The sequence below is a fragment of the Microcaecilia unicolor genome, unplaced genomic scaffold (genome assembly GCF_901765095.1).
Source record: "Microcaecilia unicolor unplaced genomic scaffold, aMicUni1.1, whole genome shotgun sequence".
NCBI classification, from domain to species: Eukaryota; Metazoa; Chordata; class Amphibia; order Gymnophiona; family Siphonopidae; genus Microcaecilia; species Microcaecilia unicolor.
Genome location: NW_021963500.1, coordinates 62,433 through 88,320, shown reverse-complemented (window position 1 = coordinate 88,320; position 25,888 = coordinate 62,433). Strand labels below are relative to the sequence as shown.

Here is a 25,888-nt window from a genome sequence, read left to right as displayed (position 1 = left end):
CTCACCTGCACTCCAGACGAAGCACCACCGTCCGACGACATCAGCACTAGTGGAGGTCCCGGTACCAACGACGCCGACTTCCGATGTCTCGGTCCCGACGATGCAGAGGGTCGATGCCTCAATGCAAACGATACAGTCGCGGTCTTGACGCTGTCGACTTCGACGCACTCGATACTCCCGGTGCCGATGCCGACGAAGAGCCCGAGAACAAAACGTTCCACTGGGCCAATCTCGCTACCTGAGTCCTTTTCTGTAAAAGGGCGCAAAGACTACAGGCCTGCGGGCGGTGCCCAGCCCCCAGACACGACGCGTGTCTATCAGTGAGCGAGATTACCCGGGCGCACTGGGTGCACTTCTTGAAGCCGCTGGGAGACTTCGATGACATGGGCGGAAAAATCACGCCAGCGAAATCAAAACTCGTAATTGCGGTAAGGCACCAAAAAGAGGGGGAGAAAAAAAACTCAACCCGAGGCCTCAAAGGGGCCTACCCCGAAAACGAAAGGAAACTTATCGGGGTCAAAAGACGCGCGAGGGTCAACTTAAGGGGCGCGAACGGCGTAAACACGACCGCACCAAGCGCGGACAAAAGAAGACTGACGAACACGAGCCGGTTCGGGCGGGAAGACGGCCGCGCATGCACGGTGCGCATGGGTACACGAGGACTAGCAAAGGCCTTTGCTAGTGAAGTTTCCAATTGGAGGGGCTGCCGTGGACGTCACCCATCAGTGAGAACAAGCAGCCTGCTTGTCCTCGGAGAAAGATGACATACCCAGTGGAGTACAGCCCTGGCCATACAGCCCCCACATATGGCTGCCAGCACCACAAGGGTCATAGACCTGAAGGAGGCGCTTCAGGAACATCTCCACTTTGCTTTCAAGTAGGTACTCAAGGGCCAAGCTACCCTTCACAGCAACTGTCTTCTTAGTTATAATCAGGGCACTGACCCTAGGCACAGGGAACAGATGTAGCCATGTCTGCCCTAAGGAATGGGTACAGCTACTTCATTAGCTTGGACCTGCACAGGAATAAACCAGGGACCTCCCACTCCTTCAAAACTATTCCAACCATCTTGTTCTCAATCTTTGATTCTGCTTTCCTCTGTCTGTGCTCTTAACTCTGTTTCCAGGGCCTCCTTTCCAATTGCTGTTTCTTTTATCACCTCCTGCCCTATGTCTGTTTGGTACTGATCTTTCACATTCAGCCTAGTGGTTAGGGTGGTGGACTTTGGTCCTGAGGAACTGAGTTCGATTCCCAGCACAGGTAGCTCCTTGTGACTCTGGGCAAGTCACTTAACCCTCCATTGCCTGCCACATTGAGCCTGCCATGAGTGGGAAAGCGCGGGGTACAAATGTAACAAAAAAATAAAAAAAATCAAGGCTACATATCGTGATTAATGCAATATTTATTAAGCGTGGTAAAAAAAAAATTAATCATGGGTAATAAAATTGATCTACCAAGTGCCTTACTTTCCCACACGGCCACCATTAGTGCAGAGCTCTAAAGACAGACAGGAAGGAGTCTGAAGAGTTGTTGTGCTCCCAATTCCAGGTTTGTATGCTGTATCCCCGATTCCTGGCAATTGTACACAGAAGTACATTGACCTACAGTATGCAAATAAAACCTACGTGGTTTCATTACATATGCTAAACATCTGAGTGTTATCTGTGCATATCTTTGGGAAACCAAAAGAACTGTAAAAGCCTTGACTAGAAGTATAGACCGCAGGCCTGCCCACAGTACAGACTTGCTTAATGACCTGGTAGGGCAGGAAGTATAGGCTGTGGGCTGTTAAAAGGTCTGCAGGAATAGGCAGTCTAGTGGTCAGGCAGGCCATAGAGAATGTGGGTAAGTTGTGTACAGAACTTACAGTTTAGGTGGCTGCTTAGTGGCTCACATCACAGGCCTCTCTCTCTCCACTCTGATACTTCAAACTTTTCATTGCCGGCAGCAATTAGAACAGGCCTTCCACTGGCAGTCCCAAGGCTTTCCCTTTGCCAAGTCCCTAGTGCATGGCAAAAGAAGTTATGTCAGAAGGAAGGGCTGTTCTAATACCTGCCGGAAATCACAAAGTTTGAAGATTGTGGCAGACAGGAGAGAGATCAGAGAGGTGGAAGGAGGGGATGCCCGTACTCCCCGCTGCAGCACACTGGTTGAAAAACACTGGTGTATGGCTTTTAGGGCAAAGCCCACTTCCACCAGAAAGGTGGTATTCTTAGTCACTATTGTAATCAGGGAGCCCACCCTGGGAAGCTGCAATTTATTTTTCTCCTCTGGAACAGGTAGAGGCAAGTCATGGCCCTTCTCACTCTCAGCCCCGTGTCTGGTGAGACCCATTCTTCTGTTATCAGATCCTGAATGTCTGGATGCATTGGGAAGGCCTTAGAAGCCTAAGCCCCCTCATGGTTGACTAAGATGTAACACCTTACACTGAAGCAGAAGGCTCCTCAATGGAAAGATCGCCAGTGACTGAGAAATATGACTACTGAGCTCCACTTTATGAAACATACAACCTCGGTACTTTCAGATCATCTCCCTCTTCTAACAGCTCCTTCAACAATGACTCCTCTAAATAGATAAAGGCCACATCCGTTGAGGAGGGAGAAGCAGAGATAGCCCCATCTGCTCACTCCTGGAGGCACCTTGCAGCAATTCTGACTCTCCCTGCTTCAGTAAAGAGGCCCGGTGTAAGAGCAAAATACATTCCAAAGAAAACAAAGATCCCGATGCAGCCGAATGCTCTGTTGGGCCCCAATACTGTAAAATGGCAACTGTACTGGCATATTCGGATGCGGTGTCGAAATCTGAAGTGCTGCCATGAGAGAGGGAGGGAGGGAGAACTACAGGCATCTTCCACACAAACCCGCAGTAGTTCAAGTCCTATACACATGCAGAGTGTTTCTAGACATTTGTGAGAAGTGGTTTGAAGGGAGCTCAGTGGCCATTCTGGTAAGAAGGGCACATAGCAGGGTGTATGAGCCCTATACGATCCCCCTCTCTCCGTGATTGGGGGGATTTGTTAAAGTGTGGTGGTTTATCAACAACGGCTGGTGGAGGCCCAGACCAAATGGAATAGTGAGTATTAGTACCTAGCTTTTTCAGGATTCCTAGCTTAACTGGAGGCAGGTCCTTACTATTATTGATAAATGCAAGAATTACAGGTGAGTGGAGTGGATTGAAGACTACTTGTATGAGGGCCTCAGCAATGCATCAGACTTCAATACCAAGATGTCTCTAATGCCACCTAGTCAGCTGAGTGGTGTGTCTGGTGTTCCAGTATACCAGGTATCTCAACATCTCTGCATATCCTTGGAAAAGCCTTACAATAATAGCGTGTATTTTGGTGCTACCATTTTGCCTTATCTGGTCCAGTGACACCATGTTCTTTGGCACTAGTGACACTTGGCAGTCTAATGTCGAGTAGCTCAAACAAAATACTGAGGAACCATGGAGGCTAATGTGCACCTGGGAATTCCCAAGCACATTTACAAGACAGTCTCTCAGAGCTTGGCAAAAGCCAATATCACCACCTACTAGAATGGCTGATTTCATCTTGCTTGTTAATAGAGAACACCCTAATTCAAAAGCTTTAAATGCTGCTTACATTGCAATCTGAAGTGTACTGTGTTTTATGCAGCCAAAGTCCAGTTTCTGATGGAAATTCAAAATGCAAACTGCTACAAAGTTAAGATGTCCTCACCTGTAAGCAATGCCGATGAAACCAAGCAGTTTTACAACAGGGACTTTGCAATACGCTATAAGATGGAAGATGTTCAACAAATTCTAAACATACTGTGCAGGGGGAAGACTCTGGATGCCTGACTGTTGAACTGTTTTGCACTGGTCGATGATCCCAGCAATATGACCTTAAAACAAAATAAAATAAAGTTTCACTTACTCATAATATTAAATTAACCCTATTAGAACTAAAAGAAAAATCATTAGTCGTGGAAACACTCTAGAGGCAGGATTAAAAAAAAAAATTTGCTTTCTAATAGTACATGGTAATCCTTGGTAGAGTGCACCAATTCCTTTTTTAGGAGCTTAAAGTGTTAAGGTGTGATCCAAAATAGTTAACAGTCCTAATGGGCATGCTTTAGCTCTATCTTCTGCCATCTTTCTTTCCTCCTTTGTATTTTTTTCTGTCCCTCATAATGGAAAAGAAAGGATAACACAAGCTTATACCACCAAGTTTCAAACACCAATCTCAAGCTCAGTGGATGAGTTTTTATTAGTGAAGACTCCACAGATTTCACTCAAATTGGTTAATTTTGAGCATATTATAACAGAAATGAACATCTCTCCTATGCCAGGGGATGTTGAAGATTCTCAGGCTCTCATATTCACTGCTAATATACACCTCAATGCTTGTGCTGGTACAAAGAGCCTCTATCTGGATTTCATATAATATGCACAGACAACAAGATTTTTTTTTTTAATCAGGTCGGTGGAATCTAATACAATTTGTATCATTTGTGCAATTTTTCACTGCATTTTCTTGGCCCAATTGTATTTGTTGGTACTTGATTATTCTGTACTACATGTGGAAGAGAGATCATTTGGCACCAACATTTCTACTGATAGTTCTACTTTTTTTCTGGTTTTCTCCTTTACCATTGCTCACCTGTTGGTAAGTCTGAAAAACAGACTTTGCTGTGCTCGCAGATTTGGCTGGTAACAACACTTTTTCAGAAGTTACGTTGGCTGCTTTTGGAGGGCAGAATAACCTTTAAATGATGTACTAAGACATTCAGAATTGAATATGGATAATCCCCATTATATATGTTTTCATTACAAACTTTCTCCCTGTCAAGGAGAACATTATGTGGAACTCAGTTTTTCATTTAACTTTCCAACTGTAAAGTGATGATACCTACCTGTAGCAGGTATTTCCGAGGACAGCATGGCATAGTATACTACTAGAGGAGCCTATGATGAGGAGTTTGTTAAAGGGTTTTAATCATCCATGTAGGCACCCTAAACTTATGAGGCTCCATTTGTTTAAATTTATAATTTCAAGTTCTTTATGAATTTGAACGCAATTCTGAAATCCAGCTTATACTGATTGAAAGAGAGCTTTTCTTAAGTAAAGATAGTATACTACTTACAATGCTAACACAATACAAAACAGAACATTATAAAAGACAGTGTAGGTATAAGCGAAGATGGAACATATGGTAGGTAAGAGGGAAGGGAAGGGAAATAGGACTCAATATACCAACTTTCTATGGTTTTTGCAACTACATTCAAAGCGGTTTACATAGTATATACAGGTACTGATTTGTACCCGAGGTAAAGAGGGTTAAGTGACTTGCCCAGAGTCACAAGAAGCTGCAGTGGGAATCAAATCCAGTTCCCCACATCATTGACATATGTTTGGGTTTGGTATGTGTTTTGAATAATGGTGTAGCGAGTGGCGGCATCTGCCTAGTGGATGTCCCTTCTATTTCCCGTCCCGGTCTTGTTTCAGCAGTAATATGAAAGGCATATTATTGGTGCATACTCATCTCTCATTTACTATCTCATTTACTGTGAGAAGTCAAACACATCCATCCTCTGGTCCATCTGGCAGTAACGCAATTAAATCTTAATTAGTAGGACCTCCATTTGAATTGTTTCAGCTCACAATGGTGAATGGTCTGACTGAAGACAGACACGTGTCGCAGTGTCAAGGACTTATGACTAGCATAAGTAGCAGCTTTGTAGAGTGTGAGACACGCTCCACCATGCATGGAGTGCCTTTCCGCTCAAATTCAAGGGGAGGTGGGAGGGATTGTGAGAAAATAAGGCCTGCTGTCCTCTGAGAATAGTTGCCACAGGTAACTATCTTCGCTTTCTCAGAGGACAAGCAGGCCTATTTAGTCTCACAAGTAGGGAATCCCTAGCATCCAGGCTCACTGAGAACACATTAGTCAACTGGGCCATGCAACGGAGAGGACATAACTCAGATTAACCTGGAACTATATACAAGCTGAATGACAGTGCAGCCTGGAATAGAACAAAAACAGGCCTAGGGGGTGGAGTTAATTTCTAGACACCAAACAGATTCTGCAATAATGTCTGCCCGAACCGACTGTCGCGTCGGATATCCTGCTCAAAAGAGTAATGAGATGTGAATGTGTGGACTCAAGACCACATCGCAGCCTTGCAAATTTTTTCAATGGAGGCTGACTTCAAGTGGGCTACTGACGCAGCCATGGCTCTGACATTATAAGCTGTGACATGACCCTATAGGGTCAGCCCAGCATGATCACAAGACATGGGAGGATACACATACAGCAGACCTGTCCCCCAATGGAGAAAAAAGGCATCTGACGCTCAGCTGCTGTGGGTCTGAAGCCTGGAACAGACTTTGTGGACTTTGTGGATTTAAGTGGCAAAGGGATTCACTGAGAGGGTGCCCCACACTTGGAAGATCTTGGACAACAGTCATGCTGAGAGACCACTCGTGCACTCACTCTGTCGGCCAGGCTGTTTTTGCCCGCCGGAGAAGTGGCTCGTAGGTACATGCCATGGTGGCGAGCCCAATGCCACATCCGGATGAACTCCTGACAAAGAGGGCGTGATCCGGTGCCCCCTGCTTGTTGGTGTAATACATAGCAACCTGGTTGTCTGTTTGAATGAGCACAATTTGGCAAGACAGCCAATCTCTGAAAACCTTTAGAGAATTCCAAATCGCACGGAGCTCCAGGAGATTGATCTGAAGATTCGTTTCCTGGGAGGACCAAACACCTTGAGTGTGGAGCCCATCCACATGAGCTCTCCAACTCAGGAGGGATGCATCTGTCATCAGCATTTTTTGCAGCCAAGGCATTTGGAATGAAGTCCCAGAGTCAAACTGGATCAAATGGTCCACCACTGAAGTGATCGAACAAGCTCTGGGGACACTCAAATAACATCTTCCAGATTCCCCGTGGCTTGATACCACTGAGAAGCTAGGGTCCATTGAGCAGATCTCATATGGAGGTGTGTCATGGAAGTCACAAACTGTGGAAGCCATGTGGCTCAACAGCCTCAACATCTGCTGAGCCATGACCAGCTGAGAGAGGCTCGAAACTGAGACGCCAGAGTGATGAAAATGTCTGCTCTTGGCCCCGGAAGGTAAGCTTAAACCATCTGTGTCAAGCAGGGCCCCTATGAACTCCAATTGCTGGGCAGTGCGAAGGTGGGACTTGGGGTAGTTTAAAACGAACCTCAGTAGCTCTAGTAACCGAATCGTCCTCGGCATTGACTCGAGGTACTCTTCACCAGCCAATCTTCAAGATAGGGAAACACATGGACTCCCAGTCTGCGTAGTAATGCTGCAACTAACACTAGACATTTGGTGAAAACCCTCGGAGCTGATGAGAGGCCAAAAGGGAACACGCGGTATTGGTAGTGATGTGTTCCCAGCCAAAATCGTAGATAATTTTGATGGCCTGGAAGTATTGGGATGCAATATACGCATCCTTCAACTCCAGAGAGCATAGCCAATAGTTTTCCTGAATCATGGGGAGAAGGGTGCCCAGGGAAACAATCCTGAACTTTTCTTTGACCAGGAATTTGTTCAGAATCCTTAGATCTAGGATGAGATGCATCCTCCGTTTTCTTCTGCACAAGAAGTACCTAGAATAGAATCCCCACCCTTCTTCCACTGATGGAACAGGTTCAACCACATGGGTCTTCAGAAGGGCAGAGAACTTTTCTGCAAGTACGTTTCTGTTGACAGCTGAAGGAAAGATCTTGGTGGGCAATTTGGTGATTTCTGATACCAACTGAAGGCATATTTGAGACAGACTATTTGGAGAACCCATTGGTCAGAACTTACAAGTGGCCACCTTTCATGAAAAAACTTCAGCCTCCCCCCAACCAGCAAGTTGTCCAGAACGGACACTGGTACTGCAGCTATGCTCTGTTGGAGCCAGTCAAAAACCTGTCCCCTGCTTTGAATAGGGAGAAGCAGGGACCTTGGGTGCACACTGTTGATGAGAACGAGCACGCTGGGGCTTTGCATGAACAGGCTAGCAAGAAGAGGAAGCGTACTAGCATCTCAGAGAAATAAGGCCCCTTCCTAGACGTGGAGGCAGATGCAGAAGGCATCTGTGGAAGAGAGAAAAGATGTATCAGTATGTTTCTTGATCTGGTCAGTAACCTCTTCAACCTTCTCTCCAAATAGGTTATCCCCTCTGCCATCCTCTGCTGAACCGACTGTTCGAAGTCAGAAACACGCAGCCATGAGAGTATGCACATTGCTATACTTTGGGCAGAGATCCTGGATGCCACATCAAAAGTTTCGTAAGTACCCCTGACCAAGAACTTTCGACACGCCTTCTGCTGCTTGGCCAACTGGCGAAGTGACTCAGCCTGCTCCGGTAGGAGAGGGTCAGCTAAGTCAAGCATCTTGTGCACTCATGAACAACTGGTAAGACTGGATACGTGACATGAGCATAGAAGCGTGGAACATCCTAAAAGAATCCAAGGTCCTAGTTTCTCTGCCTGGGGGCACCGACAGTCTCTAGAACTCCTGGCTCTTTTGAGAGCGGATTCCACCACCACAGAATTGTGAAGCAACTGAGGTTTATCAAAGCCAGGTGTACTGTGGATCTGGTACATGGTATCGATTTTCTTGACCATGACCAGGACAAAAGAGGGGACTCCCAATTCCGAATGAGGGCTTCCTGGAGTACCTCGTGGAAAGGGACAGTCACAGGCTCTCTAGGAGGAGATGTGTAGTCCAGGACCTCGAGCACCTTAGTCCTGGGCTCATCCTCCACCTCCAAAGGAAATGGAACGGCGTAGCCATTTCCTTGTCAAAAGGAGGAAACAAAAGGCTGTACGGAGGAAACAGTCTCCTTTCAGGTGGAGGGGAGGGTTCAGAGGGAATTCCATAGGACTCATCTTAGGAAAAATACCTTGGATCCTCCTCTGAATCCCATGAGCGTTCCTCCTAGGTGTCAGACAATACCTCCTGGTGAGAGTGTCGAAACCGAACCTGCCTCAACATGGAGGAGCCGACTCCCGCCTAGCTCCGGCGAAGATTCCTCCACTGATGTTGAGAGTGCTGGCTTGGGTGGCAGTCAACAGTGGAGCCGTATCATTGGTGTCAGAGGCCGTACCGCAGGCTGAGGGCCAAGCATGGCCACAACGGGAGGTAGGGTAGGCACAAGCACCACCGCCGCACACCATTGCAAAAGGCCATCGAGCAGCTCAGGGAGCAAGGCCCGGGTGCCTGTTCAGGCTTAGGTTGCAGAGCTGCTGGGGTTCAATGCGGGAGCTGGATCTTGGCTACTGGGAGATCGAAGCATCAGCACCTCCTGTATGGAAGGGGAGTGGTTTTCCCGGCACCGCCGCTTCTCAGGTGCCGAATCCTTGGATACCCTAACTCCTGGCACCATGCGTCGAGGGAGTTCGCCCAAAGCTAGTCATCGAGGCTCCTTGGTGCCGAGAACGACGTCAAATCCACGAAGCCAGGGAAGCACCCTTCAGGCGGCCCCTGAAGCAAGCCAGAGCCGCTACCTGGACTTTAAGGGAACTGAGCGACAGGCCTTTCTCCAGACCTTCTTGCAGGAATGCCAGCACTGAAGAAATTGGAGCACTGAAGGGAGAAAGTGAGCCTGCTTCACACCACGCTGCAAAGGTACGCCAAACCCTGGCGTAAGCAGTAGAAGTAGAGCGCTTCCTCGCTCTCAGCATAGTGGCGATGACCTTGTCTGAGAAGCCCTTCTTCCTCAGACGCTGCCGCTCAATAGCCAGGCCGTAAGACCAAAGGGGGAGGGATCCTCCATCACCTCGGGACCCTGATGCAACAGGCCCTGCTCCACTGGCAGCCGCAGAGGGTCGTCCACTGAGAGCCTGATCAAGTCCGCATACCAGGGACGTCTGGGCCAGTCCGGACCCACCAGGATTATCCGGCCCGGATGCTTTGCCACCCGGTCTAGTACCCTGCCCAACATGGGCCAGGGCGGGAACACAGAGAAGCTCTTGTGTCGGCCACCGTTGGAGAAGAGCATCTACTCTCAGAGATCGAGGGTCCCGTCCTCTGCTGAAAAAGCGCGGCACTTGGCAATTGGCCGATGACGCCATCAGATCTAGGCTCGGCTGGCCCCAGCGCTTCGTGATGTCCAAGAACGCCTGAGCCGATAACTGCCACTCTCCGGGATCCAAGGTATGGCGACTGAGAAAGTCCGCCTTGACATTCATGACTCCGGCAATGTGGGCCGCTGACAGCTGCTCCAGGTTCGCTTCCGCCCACTGGCATAGATTCATGGCTTCCTTGGCTAGAGGGGCGCTCTTGGTACCTCCCTGGCGGTTGACATAGGCCACAGCCGTGGCATTGTCCGACAGGACCCGTATTGGCTTCAACGCCAGTACCGGGAGGAACTCCAAAAGCGCCAACCGAATGGCTCTGAGTTCCAGGAGGTTGATAGACCACTTTGCCTCTGCAGGAGACCAGAGCCCCTGCGCTGTCCTTCCCAAGCAGTGGGCTCCCCAGCCCGTCAAAGAGGCATCCGTCGTGACGACAATCCACTCCGGGGTCACGAGAGGCATCCCTGCAGACAACTTGTCTGTCTTCAGCCACCAGCTCAGCGCCTTGCGCACTGCTGGGTCCAAGGGAAGGCGCACAGCATAATCCTCCGACACCGGAGTCCAGCGCTGCAGCAGAGAGTGTTGTAGTGGTCTCATATGAGCCCTGGCCCAGGGCACTACTTCCATCGTGGCCGTCAGAGCCCAACAGCTGCACATAGTTCCAAGCCCGAAGCGGAGAGGCTACTAGGAACTGGTCCACCTGAGCCTGAAGTTTGACAATCCGATTGTCCGGCAGGAACACTCTGCCCACTTGGGTGTCGAATCGAACTCCCAGATACTCCAGGGACTGAGTCGGGCGCAGCTGGCTTTTCTCCCAGTTGATGATCCACCCCAGGGAGCTCAAAAGAGCAATCACCCGGTCCACAGCTTTGCCGCACTCTGCATAAGAGGGGGCTCGGATCAACCAGTCGTCCAGATAAGGATGGACTTGTACTCCTTCCTTTCGCAGGAAGGCCGCGATGACCACCATTACTTTGGAGAAGGTCCGTGGAGCAGTAGCCAACCCGAACGGGAGGGCTCTGAACTGGAAGTGTCGGCCCAGGACTGTAAAATGCAGAAAGCGTTGATGAGGAGGCCAGATGGGAATATGCAAGTACGCTTCCTTGATGTCCAAGGATGCCAGGAACTCCCCTGCCTTCACTGCCGCTATAACAGAGCGGAGAGTCTCCATGCGAAAGTGCCGAACTTTCAAGGCCCGATTGACCCCTTTGAGGTCGAGGATAGGCCGTACAGAACCTCCTTTCTTTGGTACCACAAAGTAAATGGAGTAACGTCCCTTGCCAAGCTGATTTTCTGGCACCGGAACGACCGCTCCCAGGCGGATCAGATTGTCCAAGGTCTGCTGCACTGCCACAGCTTTGACCAGAGACTTGCAGGGAGAGAGTACAAACCCGTCTCTTAAGGGTCGGCAGAACTCTAGCTTGTAGCCGTCTCTGATGACTTCCAGCACCCAAGCGTCTGAAGTTACCCTGGTCCACTCGCCCAGAAACGAGGACAGGCGTCCTCCAATCTGCACTGGGCCATGGACCAGGACCCCGTCATTGGGTACGAGACCCTGGGGGAGGACCGGAGGGCGCACCTCCGGGACGGCGGTCTCTGCGAAAGGAATGCTGCTTGGGGGAGAAATTCCTCTTGAAGGAAGAGGGGGCAGAGGAGCCCAACTTGCCCGGGCGGTACCGACGGGCTTCCTGAAACCGTCCTCTGGAGATACCGGGGCGAGCACTGGCCCGAGCCCTGACCTCTGGTAACCTCTTGCCCTTAGACGTGCCGAGATCGGTCACAATTTTGTCCAGCTCCACCCCAAAAAGCAGCTTGCCTTTAAAAGGCAACTTAGCCAGGCGGGACTTAGAGGCGTGGTCAGCAGACCAATGTTTCACCCAAAGCCACCGCCGCGCAGAGACTGTCTGAGCCATACCTTTAGCCGAGGCTCTCAAGACATCATACAGTAAGTCTGCCAAATAAGCCAAGCCCGATTCCAGGGCCGGCCAATCAGCCCTCAAGGAAGGATCCGAGGGAGAAGCCCACTGCACAATCGTCAGGCACGCCCTGGCCACATAGGAGCCCCAAACTGAGGCCTGCAAACTTAAGGCAGCCGCCTCGGAGGACGACCTTAAGGCCGCCTCCAATCTTCTGTCTTGGGCGTCCTTTAGGGCCGTGCCACCTTCCACCGGCAACGCCGTTTTCTTAGTCACCGCAGTGATTAAAGAATCCACGGTAGGCCAAAGAAAGGCCTCCCGTTCACTTTCAGGCAAAGGATAGAGGCGGGACATAGCCCTAGCCACTTTGAGGCTCGCTTCCGGGACATCCCATTGAGCCGAAATTAAGGTGTGCATGGCATCATGCACGTGGAAGGTTCTAGGCGGGCGCTTCGTCCCCAGCATAATGGCGGAGCCAACAGGGGCTGAGGGAGAGACGTCCTCTGGAGAGGAAATCTTCAAAATGCTCATGGCCTGCACTAACAGGTTGGGCAAATCCTCTGAGCGAAAGATCCGCGCTGCAGAGGGGTCATCCGCTCCATCCGAGCGGGAATCCGTCTCCTCCAAGGAATCCCCAAAGGACCGTTGGGAGAACTCAGATACGCTGCCCTCATCTACATCAGAGGAAACAGAGTCCTCTAAGGCATGGGAATCCACCCGAGGGCGTTTACTTCCGGGGGCCTCAACCCCTTTATCGGACAAGGGAGAAGGGGCAGCGTTTTGCATAAGGAAGGCCTGATGCAGCAGCAAAATAAACTCGGGGGAGAAACCCCCCAGACTGTGTACTTCAGCAGCCTGGGCCACAGCCCTAGACGCACCCTCAACCGGCGCTCGCAAGAGCGGGGGAGAGACATGCTGCGCATCCAAGATGGCGTCCGGCGCGACACTCCGTGAAGGAGCCGCGTGGGAAGAACGGCGCTTAACTTTAGCCGCTTTTTTTACCGTCGCCCAAATCAAGGGCGGCCATGGCATTAACGTCTCCCAGCTCAAGGGTGGCCCAAGAAGAAGCCGTCCGAGCAGAGTGGCCGGCCAAGATGGCGGAGGCGAGCAGCGGGGGGATGGGCGTTTATGGCGGGAAAAACCGCCGCACCGGAGGAAGACCCGGGACACTGACCGGCCTCCGAACTGACACCCAACAAGGGCGAATCAGACTTTAAGACCCCCGCATCCCCGCTAGAAGCGCACACGCGGTCCGGGGAGCGATTCTTCGCGCCCTCGCCCTCCGACACCATAGGCCACGTGGAGATCGATCGGGGAACCCCCTGCCCGCTATAAAAAGGTAAAAATTACCTGCTTCTCGCTCCGAGCTGTAACGACCTGGTGTCCCAGTGAGTAGCTGCAATAAACGTTTAAATAAACGTAGAAATAAACGCCTTTAAGGACGTCCAAAATTTTTTTTTTTCTTTAACGGAGCCAGCGGGAGGGGGGAGAAAAGGAGGGACCTGGCACCACCAGGTTTGCACTTGCTCAAGAAGAGCCCTCAACCCCAGGTACTCAACAAAATCTAAAGATTAGGCTTGGAGACCTAGCCAGAGCTGCTGCTGTGTGTGACCACCACCTGCTGAGATAGAGAACATACTGAGGAGTTTCCAGCAGCACATGACCACATATAGGGAGGCAAAAGGATTGCTCTCTATCTCCACCTGCTGGTAGATGGACACAACCCACCAGTCTATGGATTGATCAGCATGATGATATGGAACCAGACTTGGCTCCAAAAATCCTCTCATTGAATCTTTCTGGAAACCTGGGTCCTCTTCTTCATACGAAGGCAGAGTACACAGTTAGCCAGAGATCATCCGATTGCACTGGGTACAGTGTTTAAAGTCACTGGGAACCTTCGTGGACATTGAAGAAAAACTTCCTTGGCTAAATTAAATGAAGCGATGGTGCCGGGAAAAAGGGGCAAGGCACTGAAAAAAGGAAGGGGAAAACCCGCTCTACAGCAGGTCAGTAAATGCAAATGGAGACTGAGCAGAGGGAAGCTCTCTAGCAAAATAGTTCAGCTGGACTTCACACTAGTGAAACAACTAGGTACTAAGCTTTATTCACAGCAGAGAAGTACTTTATTTTTGAATAAAGTATGAGGAGTCGGAATCGGTACATTTTTGCCGACTCCAACTCAGACTCAATGTACCCAAACTTGCTGTCGACTTCGACTCCACAGCCCTGCCACTATGCAGAGGCACAGCTAGGTGGGGTGCAAGGGGAGCGGCTGCTCCCCTAAATGGATTTTGAATAAAATGGTGCTTTTGCAGATCAGCCCTTCAGCTTCAAATTAATGCCTATTTTACAAAAGGTCTGCTCACCCCGATGTCAAAACTGCTACACCCGCATCTGCCAACCTAAAAATGGTGAGCCAGCATGGCTTTGGAAACTGCATTACCTTTCTAAGGTCCTGACCAAAGCATGAAGCAAAGATTTGACCAATGGAACTCGCTGGTCACTTCTAAATAGTATAGGAGTATATGGTGAACGTCTAAGAAGTGGGAAGAGACAAAAGGTGGAATGGGATGGAAGGCAGAAACCACCGTATGCAGAAAAGACAGGACTGTGTGTCCCATCACTCTTTCAGTAGAAATCTGGAGGATCTCGAACTAATGAAGTCGGGAGTTCCGAGACCCTGCCTGGACTGGATCGATAAGAAAACTAGGCTGCCCTGGACCGTAACCAGGTGTCGTAAAGATAAGGGCAAGCCCAAACCAACTGAAAAGAACGTATAGGCATGTCCTCAGGAAGACATTGAGTCTATGAGTCACCCAGATTTTCCAACAACTTCACCAAGTCCTCAAACAATAGCTTACCCTGAAAAGGGAGCTAAATCAGCCATTGTTAGAAGCTGCATCTGCCACCCAGCAGCGCAACCACATCAAACAATAGGCTATATGACTTTTCAGAAGAAACTGAAAACTTTTGTTTTCTAAAATTTTGGAAATCTAATTCAATCTTACCTTTTTTGAGTTATCTATGTCAAAATATCCTAACTGTTGTAATTCACAATGAACCAGAATTCTGGACATAACAGAATATAAAAATATATTGTATGGTATTGTACAAAGATTAGAGGCACTCAATGAAGTTATTTTTTTCACTCAAAAAAACAGTTAAGCTCTGAACTCATTCCCAGAGGATGTGGTAACAGTTGTTAGCATACCTAAATTAAAACAAAATAAAAAAAAGGTTTGGACAAGTTCCTGGAGGAAAATAGCAAATTAGAGTTTTCCTCCAGGAACTTGTACAAACTTTTTTTTTTTAAACCCAGTGATATGAGGAAAGCAACTACTTATCCCTAAGATTGGTAGCATGAAATCCTGTTATTCTTTGGGATTCTGCCCGGTACTTGTGGCCTGTACTGGCCACTAGTGGAAGCAGGATACAGGGATAAATGGACCATTGGTCAGATTCAGTATGGCTAATTTTGTGTTTTTATGAGGCTCTACCCACGTTCTATGGATGCAACTAAGGGAGGTATTTTGCCGAATATAGTTTGTGAAGAATACCTTGTTTTGTTTTCCAGATTGTGTAGGTGTTTTAGTAAACGGTATAGTATTTGCAATGCTACCTTCTTCCCTATCTCCTGAAGACATAAGTAGTTGAATCAGTCAATGCAAAGTAATTTGACTTCCATGTACTATGGCTCACAGTGCAGTCATGGAAGTCAAACTACTATGCATTTATTGATTCAACTACTTATGTCACAAAAGATACTTTGCTTGGATTATTAATTTTAGAATACCATTTTGGTGTTGGTATTGTGTTTCTTCAATGGAGGACGGTATATATATAAAACTGAAAGAGCTTCTAAGAAACCATTCCACTTAACCGAGATTGGATAGCAGAGCCGGTAGTGGGAGGCGGGGCTGGAGGTTGGGAGGCGGGGATAGTGCGGGGCAGACTTATACGGTCTGTGCCAGAGCCAGTGGTGGGAGGCAGGACTGGAGGTTGGGAGGCAGGGATAGCGCTGGGCAGACTTATACAGTCTGTGCCAGAGCTGGTGGTGGGAGGCAGGGCTAGTGCTGGGCAGACTTATACGGTCTGTGCCCTGAAGAGCACAGGTACAAATAAAAGTAGGGTATACACAAAAGTAGCACACATGAGTTGTCTTGTTGGGCAGACTGGATGGATTGTGTAGGTCTTTTTCTGCTGTCATCTACTATGTTTGATTAAATCTGCAATATGGCTACCAATATGGTCTCTCCCAAAGGTCCATGAAAAATATAGGAAAACAGCTCAAATTTTTCCAGTGATCTGGGTACACTTAAGTATTTGCTGGACATAGATCAAAATAGCAAATAATCCATCAGGTTCTTTTAAATCTGTAAAACACACTTGAAATATTTAGAAGACATACTAAACAAAAACATAATCCACCTCATTTTGACTAATGCTAGCACGTTCTTAAAGTAAAACCTTTGCTGCCTCACGCTTTCCTCAAAGACACTTAGCACTTACTGTTCTCTTTGCATCATATTACACTAGTGCTTTATACATGATTTTACTGTGCTAACCCTCAAATGTCCCACTAGTAACCTTAATAAATGCAGACATCCGTTAAGACTCTGCAAAAGGGCAAGGTAAAGGAGAACAAGTACACAAAAATGAAGGATGAAGCAAGACAAACAGATAGGGGAAGGAAGCCTGGGGTACAAATGAAATTGGATGGATTTTCAGGGCAACAGTTGAGAGATGACCAGTTCTTGAATTGTGCACACTCTCACTAGTACTATAGTCGAGGTGCGGTCGCACCATGGAGTGAGAAGGGAGAAAAATGAAGTACAAAAATATTTTGTGAATTCTTGAGTATTTTAAGTGCCAAAATGACCAAGTTACAATCAATGAAAAACAGGAAAAATCACTATGACACTGTCCTGAACTGAAAATAAAAATAAAAATATACCCAAAATTTCCTGTGAACTGAAAAATGCACTCTCTCTCAACACCACAGGGGAAATGGTAACTTCGCTTGCATCGGCTTTTCACACATCCTATTGAGGCACCTTTCTTCTTACAAACTGTACAGGTCTGAAAAACAAGTAGAATAAGGAGAAGTTAGGGCTTACATGCTAATTTTCTTAATTTAGTCAATACTTTCCATATCTTTGTGACTGTGACCCCAAGATTGCAGTCAAATAAAATTGTATGACCCCACTGAAGGTGCAGAATAATGATACACCTATGGAGAGAGCCCACCTAAGTGATTACTCCAGATGGGGTCCCAACCCACAGTTTGGGAAGTTTTGCTTTAGTTCCTCCAGGAACTGTACATTTGGGTTCACACACTTCTACCAGCAGATGAAGACTGAGCACTGACTTTTTAGTAAGCCAGCATTTTCATACCAAAGCAGATATGACCCTAACAGTGCACTAACTACATTATAATCCCCTCAATGATTAGAGAGCAAACAACAAACATTGAAAGTTACATTTCATATAATTACAATTAAAACAAAAATGCTGCATCTCCCCAAACTCTGCCAACTCTTATCTTTCCATCTCCCAGCATTCTTCACTGCTCCTACGGTAAAACTAAACTGAAGGATAAGGTGGGTTCTATATGGGCCTATTCGGATAAAGGAAAGAAAATTAGCAATAACGCTCTAATTCTCCTTCCTTCCTTACTAACCCTCCCCAGTCCAGATGTTTGGGAATTTAAAAAAAAAAAAAAAAAGCAGTATTCCTTACATGGGAGATCCTGTAAAGTCCTTCATCAACTCACTCACCCCGAAGGCTGCATCTTCACATCCAAGTGTGCCTGCATGTCCAATCAATAGTGCTTCACAAAAGAATACAGCGATAACCAGACTGTCATCTTGCATGGGCCATGTGAAGGAATAAGGCTACTCCGCTCAAGAGGCCCCCTGCCCCCTGGTTGAATGAGCCTTGGAGGATTTCTGGCACCAGGCACCCCTTCAGTATGTATCCAAATGACAGCCTCCTTAATCCACCTCGCTTATTAATGCCTTGAAAGCCGCTTCTCCTTTCTTCTGCCTCCACCCCCCCCCCCAAAAAAAAACCCCAGGGAAAACAAACTCCTGTGTTCTCCTGAAATCCTTGCAATGCTCTCAAAATGTCCAGTCAATACAGACCTCTTTCTTCCTCATTCTCTCTTTTCTCTCCTAAATCAGGCAGCGATACACTTGTTAATGTGAAATGAGGCTGCCACCTTTGGAAGAAAAGAGGGAGCAGGTTGGAGAACAACCTTCCCTTTCAAAACAATCAGGAACAATTCTTTACACAATAAGGCCTGCAAAAATTCTCCTTGCTGAGCTAACAGCCGTTAGGAAAAACATCATCTTCAAGGTGATGTCTTTCAGCGCGAGTTCCATCAGTAGTTCAAATGGTGGTTGGGAGTAGCTTAATGGTTAGTGCAGTGGGCTGAGAATCTGTGGAACTGGGTTTGATTCCCACTGCAGCTCCTGGTGACCCTGGGCAACTCACAAACCTCCATGGCCCCAGGTACAAAAATTTACATTGTGAGCCCACAACAGAGAAAGTACCTGCATATAATAAATATAGACCCATTTTAGATGGTATCATAGAAAGGCAATATCTCAAATCCTTGACTGTCAGTATCAGATTCAAGTCCCATCGCAGAACTACCAGATAGCAAGACAGCTGGGATTAACTCAACATCTCTGAAAAAAACCCACAATGTCCAGATGCGAAGCCCAAAAAAAAAAAAAAAAAAAAAAAAAAAAAAAAGCTTACTCTGAACTAGATTTCAAAAACATACTATCACCTACAGTACCCTCTACAAACGGTCCTGCAAAAACTCCAAAATCTCAGCTACCGAAGCTTTCAGCTGCAGCAGATCATGCTTTTTTTTTTTTTTTAATATATCTTTATTGAGGTACAGGACATTCAAAATCAAGCAATAAAATGATAGGACAGTCCTAAACCACCATTCACAGCAAAGGAACAAAGTGAAATAGGAACAGAAACACCAGGAACAGTACCACCCAGCCGAATGCTGTCTGAACATCCTGCCCAAGTACCAGAGGGTCCCGGGAATAGCACAGCATAAGGTTGCCAAAGAGAATAATAAGCCTGGCACATCAGCTTATGGTTAGACTTAAGCTGTTCCTGCTCCCAACAAGCCATCTGAAGCATCCTTGTATTCCAGTGCTGCAAGGACAGCAGGCCCTCAGCAACCCAGTGTGCCAATATGGTCTTCATGGCCAACATTAATGCCACACAGATAGAGACCCCGAGAATCAGGGACCACCTGTCCACTTAAAGCAGACTCATCCCTCAAAAGTAGTACCTGGTAAGACCAAATCAACAGATAGTCAGTCACTCCAAAGATGCAAGCACACCAGTCAAAAAGTTCCGCAACCCCACGCATTCTAAAAACTGATGGAAATAGTACCCACCTCACAATGGCACCTCACACAAGTATCATCCTCCCAGAGACCCATCCGCTTTCCTATAGATCTGGAAATGAGAGCTCCGCGTAACAGCTTAAATTGCATCTCATGCAGACTAGCACTGGGAGTGGCCTTGAAAGCTATCACAAAACAAGCAGCCAGTTTCGCCTCAGACAAGTCCTGCCCAGCCCACCAAGAGGCCAAGTGAGTAAAGGAGGGAGAGGAGCAGTGTTCCCTGCCTAAAGCATCTCAGGCCGCCAGTTTATTCGTATGCGCAGTTAACTGACAAAAAAGTTTATCCAACAGGGTGAAAGTCCCCAGAAACCAGAAGGGGCAAGATATGCACAGTAATACTGCAGTTGAAGGAAAGCCAAGAAATCAGAATGAGGAAGCTGCCACTGCACCTGCAAAAACGAAGGAAAAACAGCCCCCCTCTGGGTCCGTAAAGCGCCAACATAGTGACCTCTCTCCGCCCAGGCCCTAAAACGAATTGTAACCTGTCCTGCTGGGAAGCTGGGGTTATCAACTGCTACTAAATAAGTAGATGCCTCCCTGATGTGGAGTCTCCACCACGCCTATTAGAGCAGGCGGAGTTAGGGTGCAGTCCCCTCCCCCCCCGTGTAAGAGGTTAACAGTCAAGTAGGAATGAGAGTCTTCTCACACATCATGATGCATACTTATAAACTCTAGTATGAAGCTCATGGATCCACTGAAGCAGAGCTGCAGCATCGTAAAGGCACAAATCGGATAGGTTAAGCCCACCCTATGACCGGATCAATTTAGTGTAGCCAATCCTCTTTATATAAAGCTTCCTCTTTTCTAGCAATCCAGAGGAGCAACATCAAGGGAAAAAAAGGAGAGACTGAAGCGAAATAGAGTCACCTAAGACACCCAAAGGTACACAGTATTTTCAAGTCATACAACCAAGGCAGGGTGCCCCAAACAAGATACTGGAAGCAAATAAAATAGGAACAGTCTCTGCAGCATCCAGTCGAGTACAACCAGCAGCTCAAGTCCTGAAAAGTATAGCATCCTGATAGCAATAGCGGGAAATCCAGTGTCTGTTACAGTAAAGAAAAACAGTGCTGGTCCTAAATAGTTATAGGCAAAGCAGCCCACCCCATAGGAAGCTGCCAACCTACGACTGCCGCTCCAGGAATGCCTTCAACTCCTCAGGTGTGTCTATAAACACTGTTTTACTGTTGTGAATGATGTGCACACTTGCAGGGTGTTGTAAAGAAAATTTGATCCCCTTATCAAACAACTGCAAACAATACGGGAATAGGAGCTTACGCAGTTCCAACACATGTGGCGAAAAATCCTGAAACAGCAAGATCGAGACCTGATAGACCCCCTCGTTACACTGATGAAATTTTGCCAAAAGTTGAGCCTTTTCAGCATAATTGAGGATGTGGGTGACCACCGGATGAGGTCTAGTGTTCTGTCATGGAGCTCGCCCACACTTGGACCCGCTCAATCTGTAACTGAGGCCCATCCACCTTCAGGTCAAGCTCCCGAGAAAGCCACGTCTCCATCAGGTTCCACGGTTGCTTATTTCTCAGGTAATCCAACAAGGTGGATGTTGTTGCGGCGGCTCCTGTACTCCTGGGTCATCAATCCACTCCTCTAGGTGTTTGCAGCGTTTCTCCAGGCTGGCTAATTGACAGGACATGGTAGTAGCGAGGTCCTCTTGGCGCGATATCCCGTCTTCTGCCTGCTAGATACAGGATGCATGTGTAACTATGAACCTTGAGCTCATCCATCATTGCATGCAGCTTAGACAATTTGTCATCTATTATATCCACCAGAATCCGAGCTATTTCTTTGATAGCTGCCTCCTGCAATGGGCAGATCTTGGGCCTCCTTTAATGAGTCACTCTCCAATGCCACTTGGTTGCATGTATGCCCCTGCACTCTCTGTAAGGTTGCGGATTCTTAGCGGGCATACCCAATACAGCGCTCCTCCAAATTCAACGAAGTGTTCCCTGCAGCTGCACACACTTCCTGATGCAACTCACTGGGGTCCAATTCAAAGAGAATAGTGGGTGTTAAAGCAGGATTAATGAGACAGGGAAGAGGAGAGAAGACAATAAGAGTCCGTTTAGGTTGCAGCCATCACGTGACCCCCCCCCCCCCCCCCCCCCAACAGCAGATCATGCTTCTGATAGCACTTTCAAATATAAGTCACACTGACTCGTCTCTACCACAGGGGCACCCTCTCAAGAGCCAGGCTGTAAGGCAACACTCAGATGGATGTGGCATCCCTACTTGATCCTGCACTAGCTAGGTTAATCATCTCCACCACCAAAACACAAACTTGAGCCCTCTACCAAGGTATCTGCGGTCAATCTGGGGTCTTTAACACCAACAGTCTTCAATACAACAGTCTTCAATACTTCTCTACCCACTGGATTACCTGGCTTCGTAAGGGCTGTGGCGGCAACATATGTAGTAGGCCAATTTGGGGGGGGGGGGGGGGGGGGGGGGCAGTACACCAATCTCTGGTAACTAAAAAATCTGGCCACTTTTGCATTGGCTGTCGTTGCCATTCGGTTAATGTCTGATCGACCCCAACACTACAGAAGCCCATCGAAGGCTGCCTACCTGCCCCAGACTCCATTCTCACAGATTAAGAACGCTTCTACTGAAAGTCTGCTTGAATATTTTCTGTTCCAGTCACATGCGCCGATGAGATCCCACAGCAAATTCTCTGCCCAACCATCAGGCTTGCTGGGAATTCTTCATGCCCTTTTGGTGATTCACATAAGCCATGGCCGTTGCATTGTTGGAAACTATCCACTTCAAGGGCTCCATGCTCACAACCTTTTCCAGCATGCCACTCTGCAGTCACCACCCTAGGCTGCATTTTGCCTCTCCTTGAAAGAGAAGCCTTGCCACCAATGTTTGCAGAGACCACCAGGACAGAAGGGAATTCTAAAGCTGTCACATGTGAGCCTTGACCCACTGCACCACCTCTAGCATCAATGCCACAGATCCCAACACCTACAGATAATCTCATACTGGTGGGTTCCTGATGCTGAGGTGGTGTCGCACCTGTGATTATAACTTCTGGGCTCTGGCTATCATCAAGAAGACTTGCCCCTAGCGAGTGTCAAAGCACATCCCAAGATATTCTCTCTCTTGGCCGGGTTGATCACACTGCCCCACTGTTCCAGGAGCTGAACTTAATGCAAGGTAACCCATTCACTCTCCTGAAAAGAACTTCACCTGAATTGCCAAGCATCCAAATTGGATACTGTCACGAAACGCCTAACCACCCCACTAAAGGTTACTCCACGGCCACTTAGAGGGTTTATCCCCAGCACAGCTCGGGTCCACCTGCTGATTGTGCTCTACACTAGCACCCTCCTCCCACCAACTGGGTCACAACTGCCTCTTGGCAAGTCTCCTACTCTCAAATTATCCCCAGTGATTTCTAGGTTACTGGAGACACACTCCCAGTGGTCCCACAGTTCCCAGAAAGCACTCAAAGACCCAACACACAAACCACCAGGATTCTTTTTAAGTCCAGACAGGCAGAACGAACATGTTTATTCTCATAAAAATATTGAACAGTGGAACAAAAATGTGCAAACAGTAACAAGTAACTGAAAAATGGATCAATTAGAAAACTAACTAAACATCTATATACTGTCTAAACAGTACCTGGGAAGATCAGGACATATAATTGTACACAGAGCCTTAGCAAAAAGATCTGTCTCTCTCTTCTTCCAGGCTAAGACTGAAGCAACAGTCAGTCACTGCTGGGTAATTTTCAAAACTCCATGCCAATCAGAGCCCAGAACAGTCAAGGTTCAAATAAAAACTGGTTACATCACTGCAATGCACTTCCTATTATCTGTGTGCCGAATAAAAGAAAGAGAAGTCAGTCCTCTGTAATAGCTTTAAGCACAAACACGCACCGTCTGCTGGTCAAACAGGAGAAATACAGTTCAGACATATTTAAGACAAAAAAAAATATCCAATACATTTTACAGGCTTAAAACACACAGTTTCTTCACAGGTGTACCAAGATACTTGCTCTTTACAATGCTGCCGCAGCAACCACTACTATCATCTGGAGAAAGTGCTCAAAGCTCTCACCAAACCAAAAAGCAGAGCATAAAACGGAAAATGCTGCTCTAGAACTTCAAAATGAAGGAATTTTTGATGCCTTGCTGAACTGAAATGTGGAAGGAGGCCTCCATAAAGTCCCAGAACATCAAAGAGTCCTCTTGCTAGACCGCTACAATGACCAACTGCAGGGTCTCCATATGAAACCTGGGAACTCCGAGGGCTTTGTTTACCCACTTTAGATCCAAAATAGCACAGAACATACCCTCCTTCTTGAGTACCACAAAGTAAAAGTAATTAGAATATCTTCCTGTGCCCTGCTCTTTCGGGGGGGGGGGGGGGGGGGGGGGGGGGGGGGGGAGGGGAGGAGGAGGCACTAGCCCAACATAAGTGTTGCCATACTGGGACAGACCGAAGGTCCATCAGGCCCAGTATCCTGTGGTCAATCTAGGTTACAAGTACCTGGCAAGATCCCAAACAGTACAATACATTTTATGTTGCTTATCCTACAAATAAGAAGGATTCTCCCCAAGTCCATCATAATAATGGCTTATGGACTTTTTTTAGGAAGCTATCCTAATCTTTTTTAAACCCCACTAAGTTAACTGCTTTTATCACATTCTCTGGCAACAAAGGAGAAATTAGGTCTTACTTGCTAATTTGCTTTCCTTGAGTCTCTCCAGACCATTCCCTACGAGTGGGTAATATGCACTCCTACCAGCAGAGGGAGACTCTGGAGAGACTCAAGAAAAGCAAATTAGCAGGTAAGACCTAATTTCTCCTTCCTTATCGTCATCTCCAGACCATTCCCTAGAGTGGGAAGTACCAAAGCAGTACTCACTGAGGGTGGAAAAGCCTCCGGAGCAAGACGGACGCCTCAAAGGAATCATCCCACCGTGCCTGCACATCCAACCTGTAATGCTTGACGAAGGAATGCAGCGAGGACCAGGTCGCCGCCTTACAAATGTCCTGTGGCAGAATGAGAGTGTTCTGCCCAGGAAGAAGTCTGTACACGCATAGAATGCACTTGAAGAATCGTGGGCTGTTTCCACAACAGCAGGTACATGGAAGAAATTGCATCCTTGATCCATCACGTAATGGAACACTTGGAAGCCACCTCCCCTTTTTGTGGTCTCCCGAACAAGACCCAGAGGCGGTCGGACTTCCAAAAGTCAGCTGTATGACGCAAATAGTAGCCCCGCAACGCCTGACGAACATCTAACTTATACAACCGAGGGGACTCATCCCCCAAGAAGGAAAGCAAGGAAATAGACTGGTTGACATGAAATGGAGAAATCACCTAAGAAAAAAAGTTAGGAAGCGTCCATAACACCACCTTCTCCTTGGTAAGGACCAGAAATGGCTCATGACAGGACAGAGCCTGCAACTTGGAAATACGCCGCGCCGAAGTGATAGCCACCAAAAAGACCACCTTAAGCGTAGCCTGCCCTAAGGGCTCAAACAGGGCTTGAACCAAAGCCGACAGAACCAAATTAGAGTCACAGGGAGGGACCACTGGGCACACGGGAGACCACAATCGCTTAACTCCCTGGAAAAAACGAGACACATCCGGATGAAGGGCTAGCGATTTCCCTTGAAGCGGAACCCAAAAACACAGAAGCGCCGCCAACTGAATCCGAAGGGAGGACAGCAACAATCCTTTCTCCAGAACTCCCTGTAAAAATTCTAGTAGATGACCAACGGAGGCCCTCAATGGCTGCACCTCCCGCTCTTCGCAACAAGTCTCAAAAACACAAACCAGAACATAAGCCAAGGAAGTGGACCACCTCCTGGAACTCAGAAGGGTACGCATGACCACAATCGTGTAGCCCTTCTAGTCGTGCCTGCTCAACAGCCAAGCCGTAAGCGAGAATCGAGCCACGATGGGCATCCGGACGGGTCCCTAAACCAACAGACCCTCCTCCGAGGGAAGAGGAAGTGAAGCATCCACTTGCAATCGCACGAGATCCGCATACCGTCGTCGACGCGGCCAATCGGGAGCCACCAGAATCACGCAACCAGCGTGACCCTGGATACGCTTAAGAACCCGACCGATGAGTGACCGTGGAGTAAACACAAACAAGAGGACTCGATGAGGCCAGGGCTGTGCCAACGCATCGAGACCCTCTGACAACGACTCGCTTCTGCGGCTGAAAAACCGCTGAGCCTTGGCATTCTCCACCGTGGGCATCAGATCCATTACTTGGGTGCCCAACTGATCGACAACGAGCTGAAAGGCGAACAGGGCTAAGGTCCACTCCCCTGGATCCAGATGGTGCAGACTTAGATAATCCGCCTGTAGGTTGGGTGCTCCCACAACGTGCTGCTGAGAGAAGATGGACGTTCTGTTCTGCCCAGGACATGATCAACGCCGCTTCCTGAGCTAAGAGACAGCTTCTGGTCCCCCCC

The 25,888-nt window shown here is 48.0% G+C and overlaps 1 protein-coding gene across 1 annotated transcript in view; it reads right to left on the bottom strand.

Annotated features, from left to right (window-relative positions):
• Nucleotides 1-3,697: 3,697 nt before the first annotated feature.
• Nucleotides 3,698-25,888, bottom strand: part of LOC115459370 (G2/M phase-specific E3 ubiquitin-protein ligase-like) — a gene marked incomplete at its 3' end in the record, with an annotated part of 76,523 nt that continues 54,332 nt past the window's right edge. The window contains exons 5-6 of the mRNA XM_030189205.1: nucleotides 16,936-17,060; nucleotides 3,698-3,863 (exon numbers count right to left, since the gene is read on the bottom strand). Of these exons, the coding sequence (XP_030045065.1) occupies nucleotides 3,698-3,863; nucleotides 16,936-17,060 (291 nt within the window). The remainder of the gene's footprint in view (nucleotides 3,864-16,935; nucleotides 17,061-25,888) is intronic.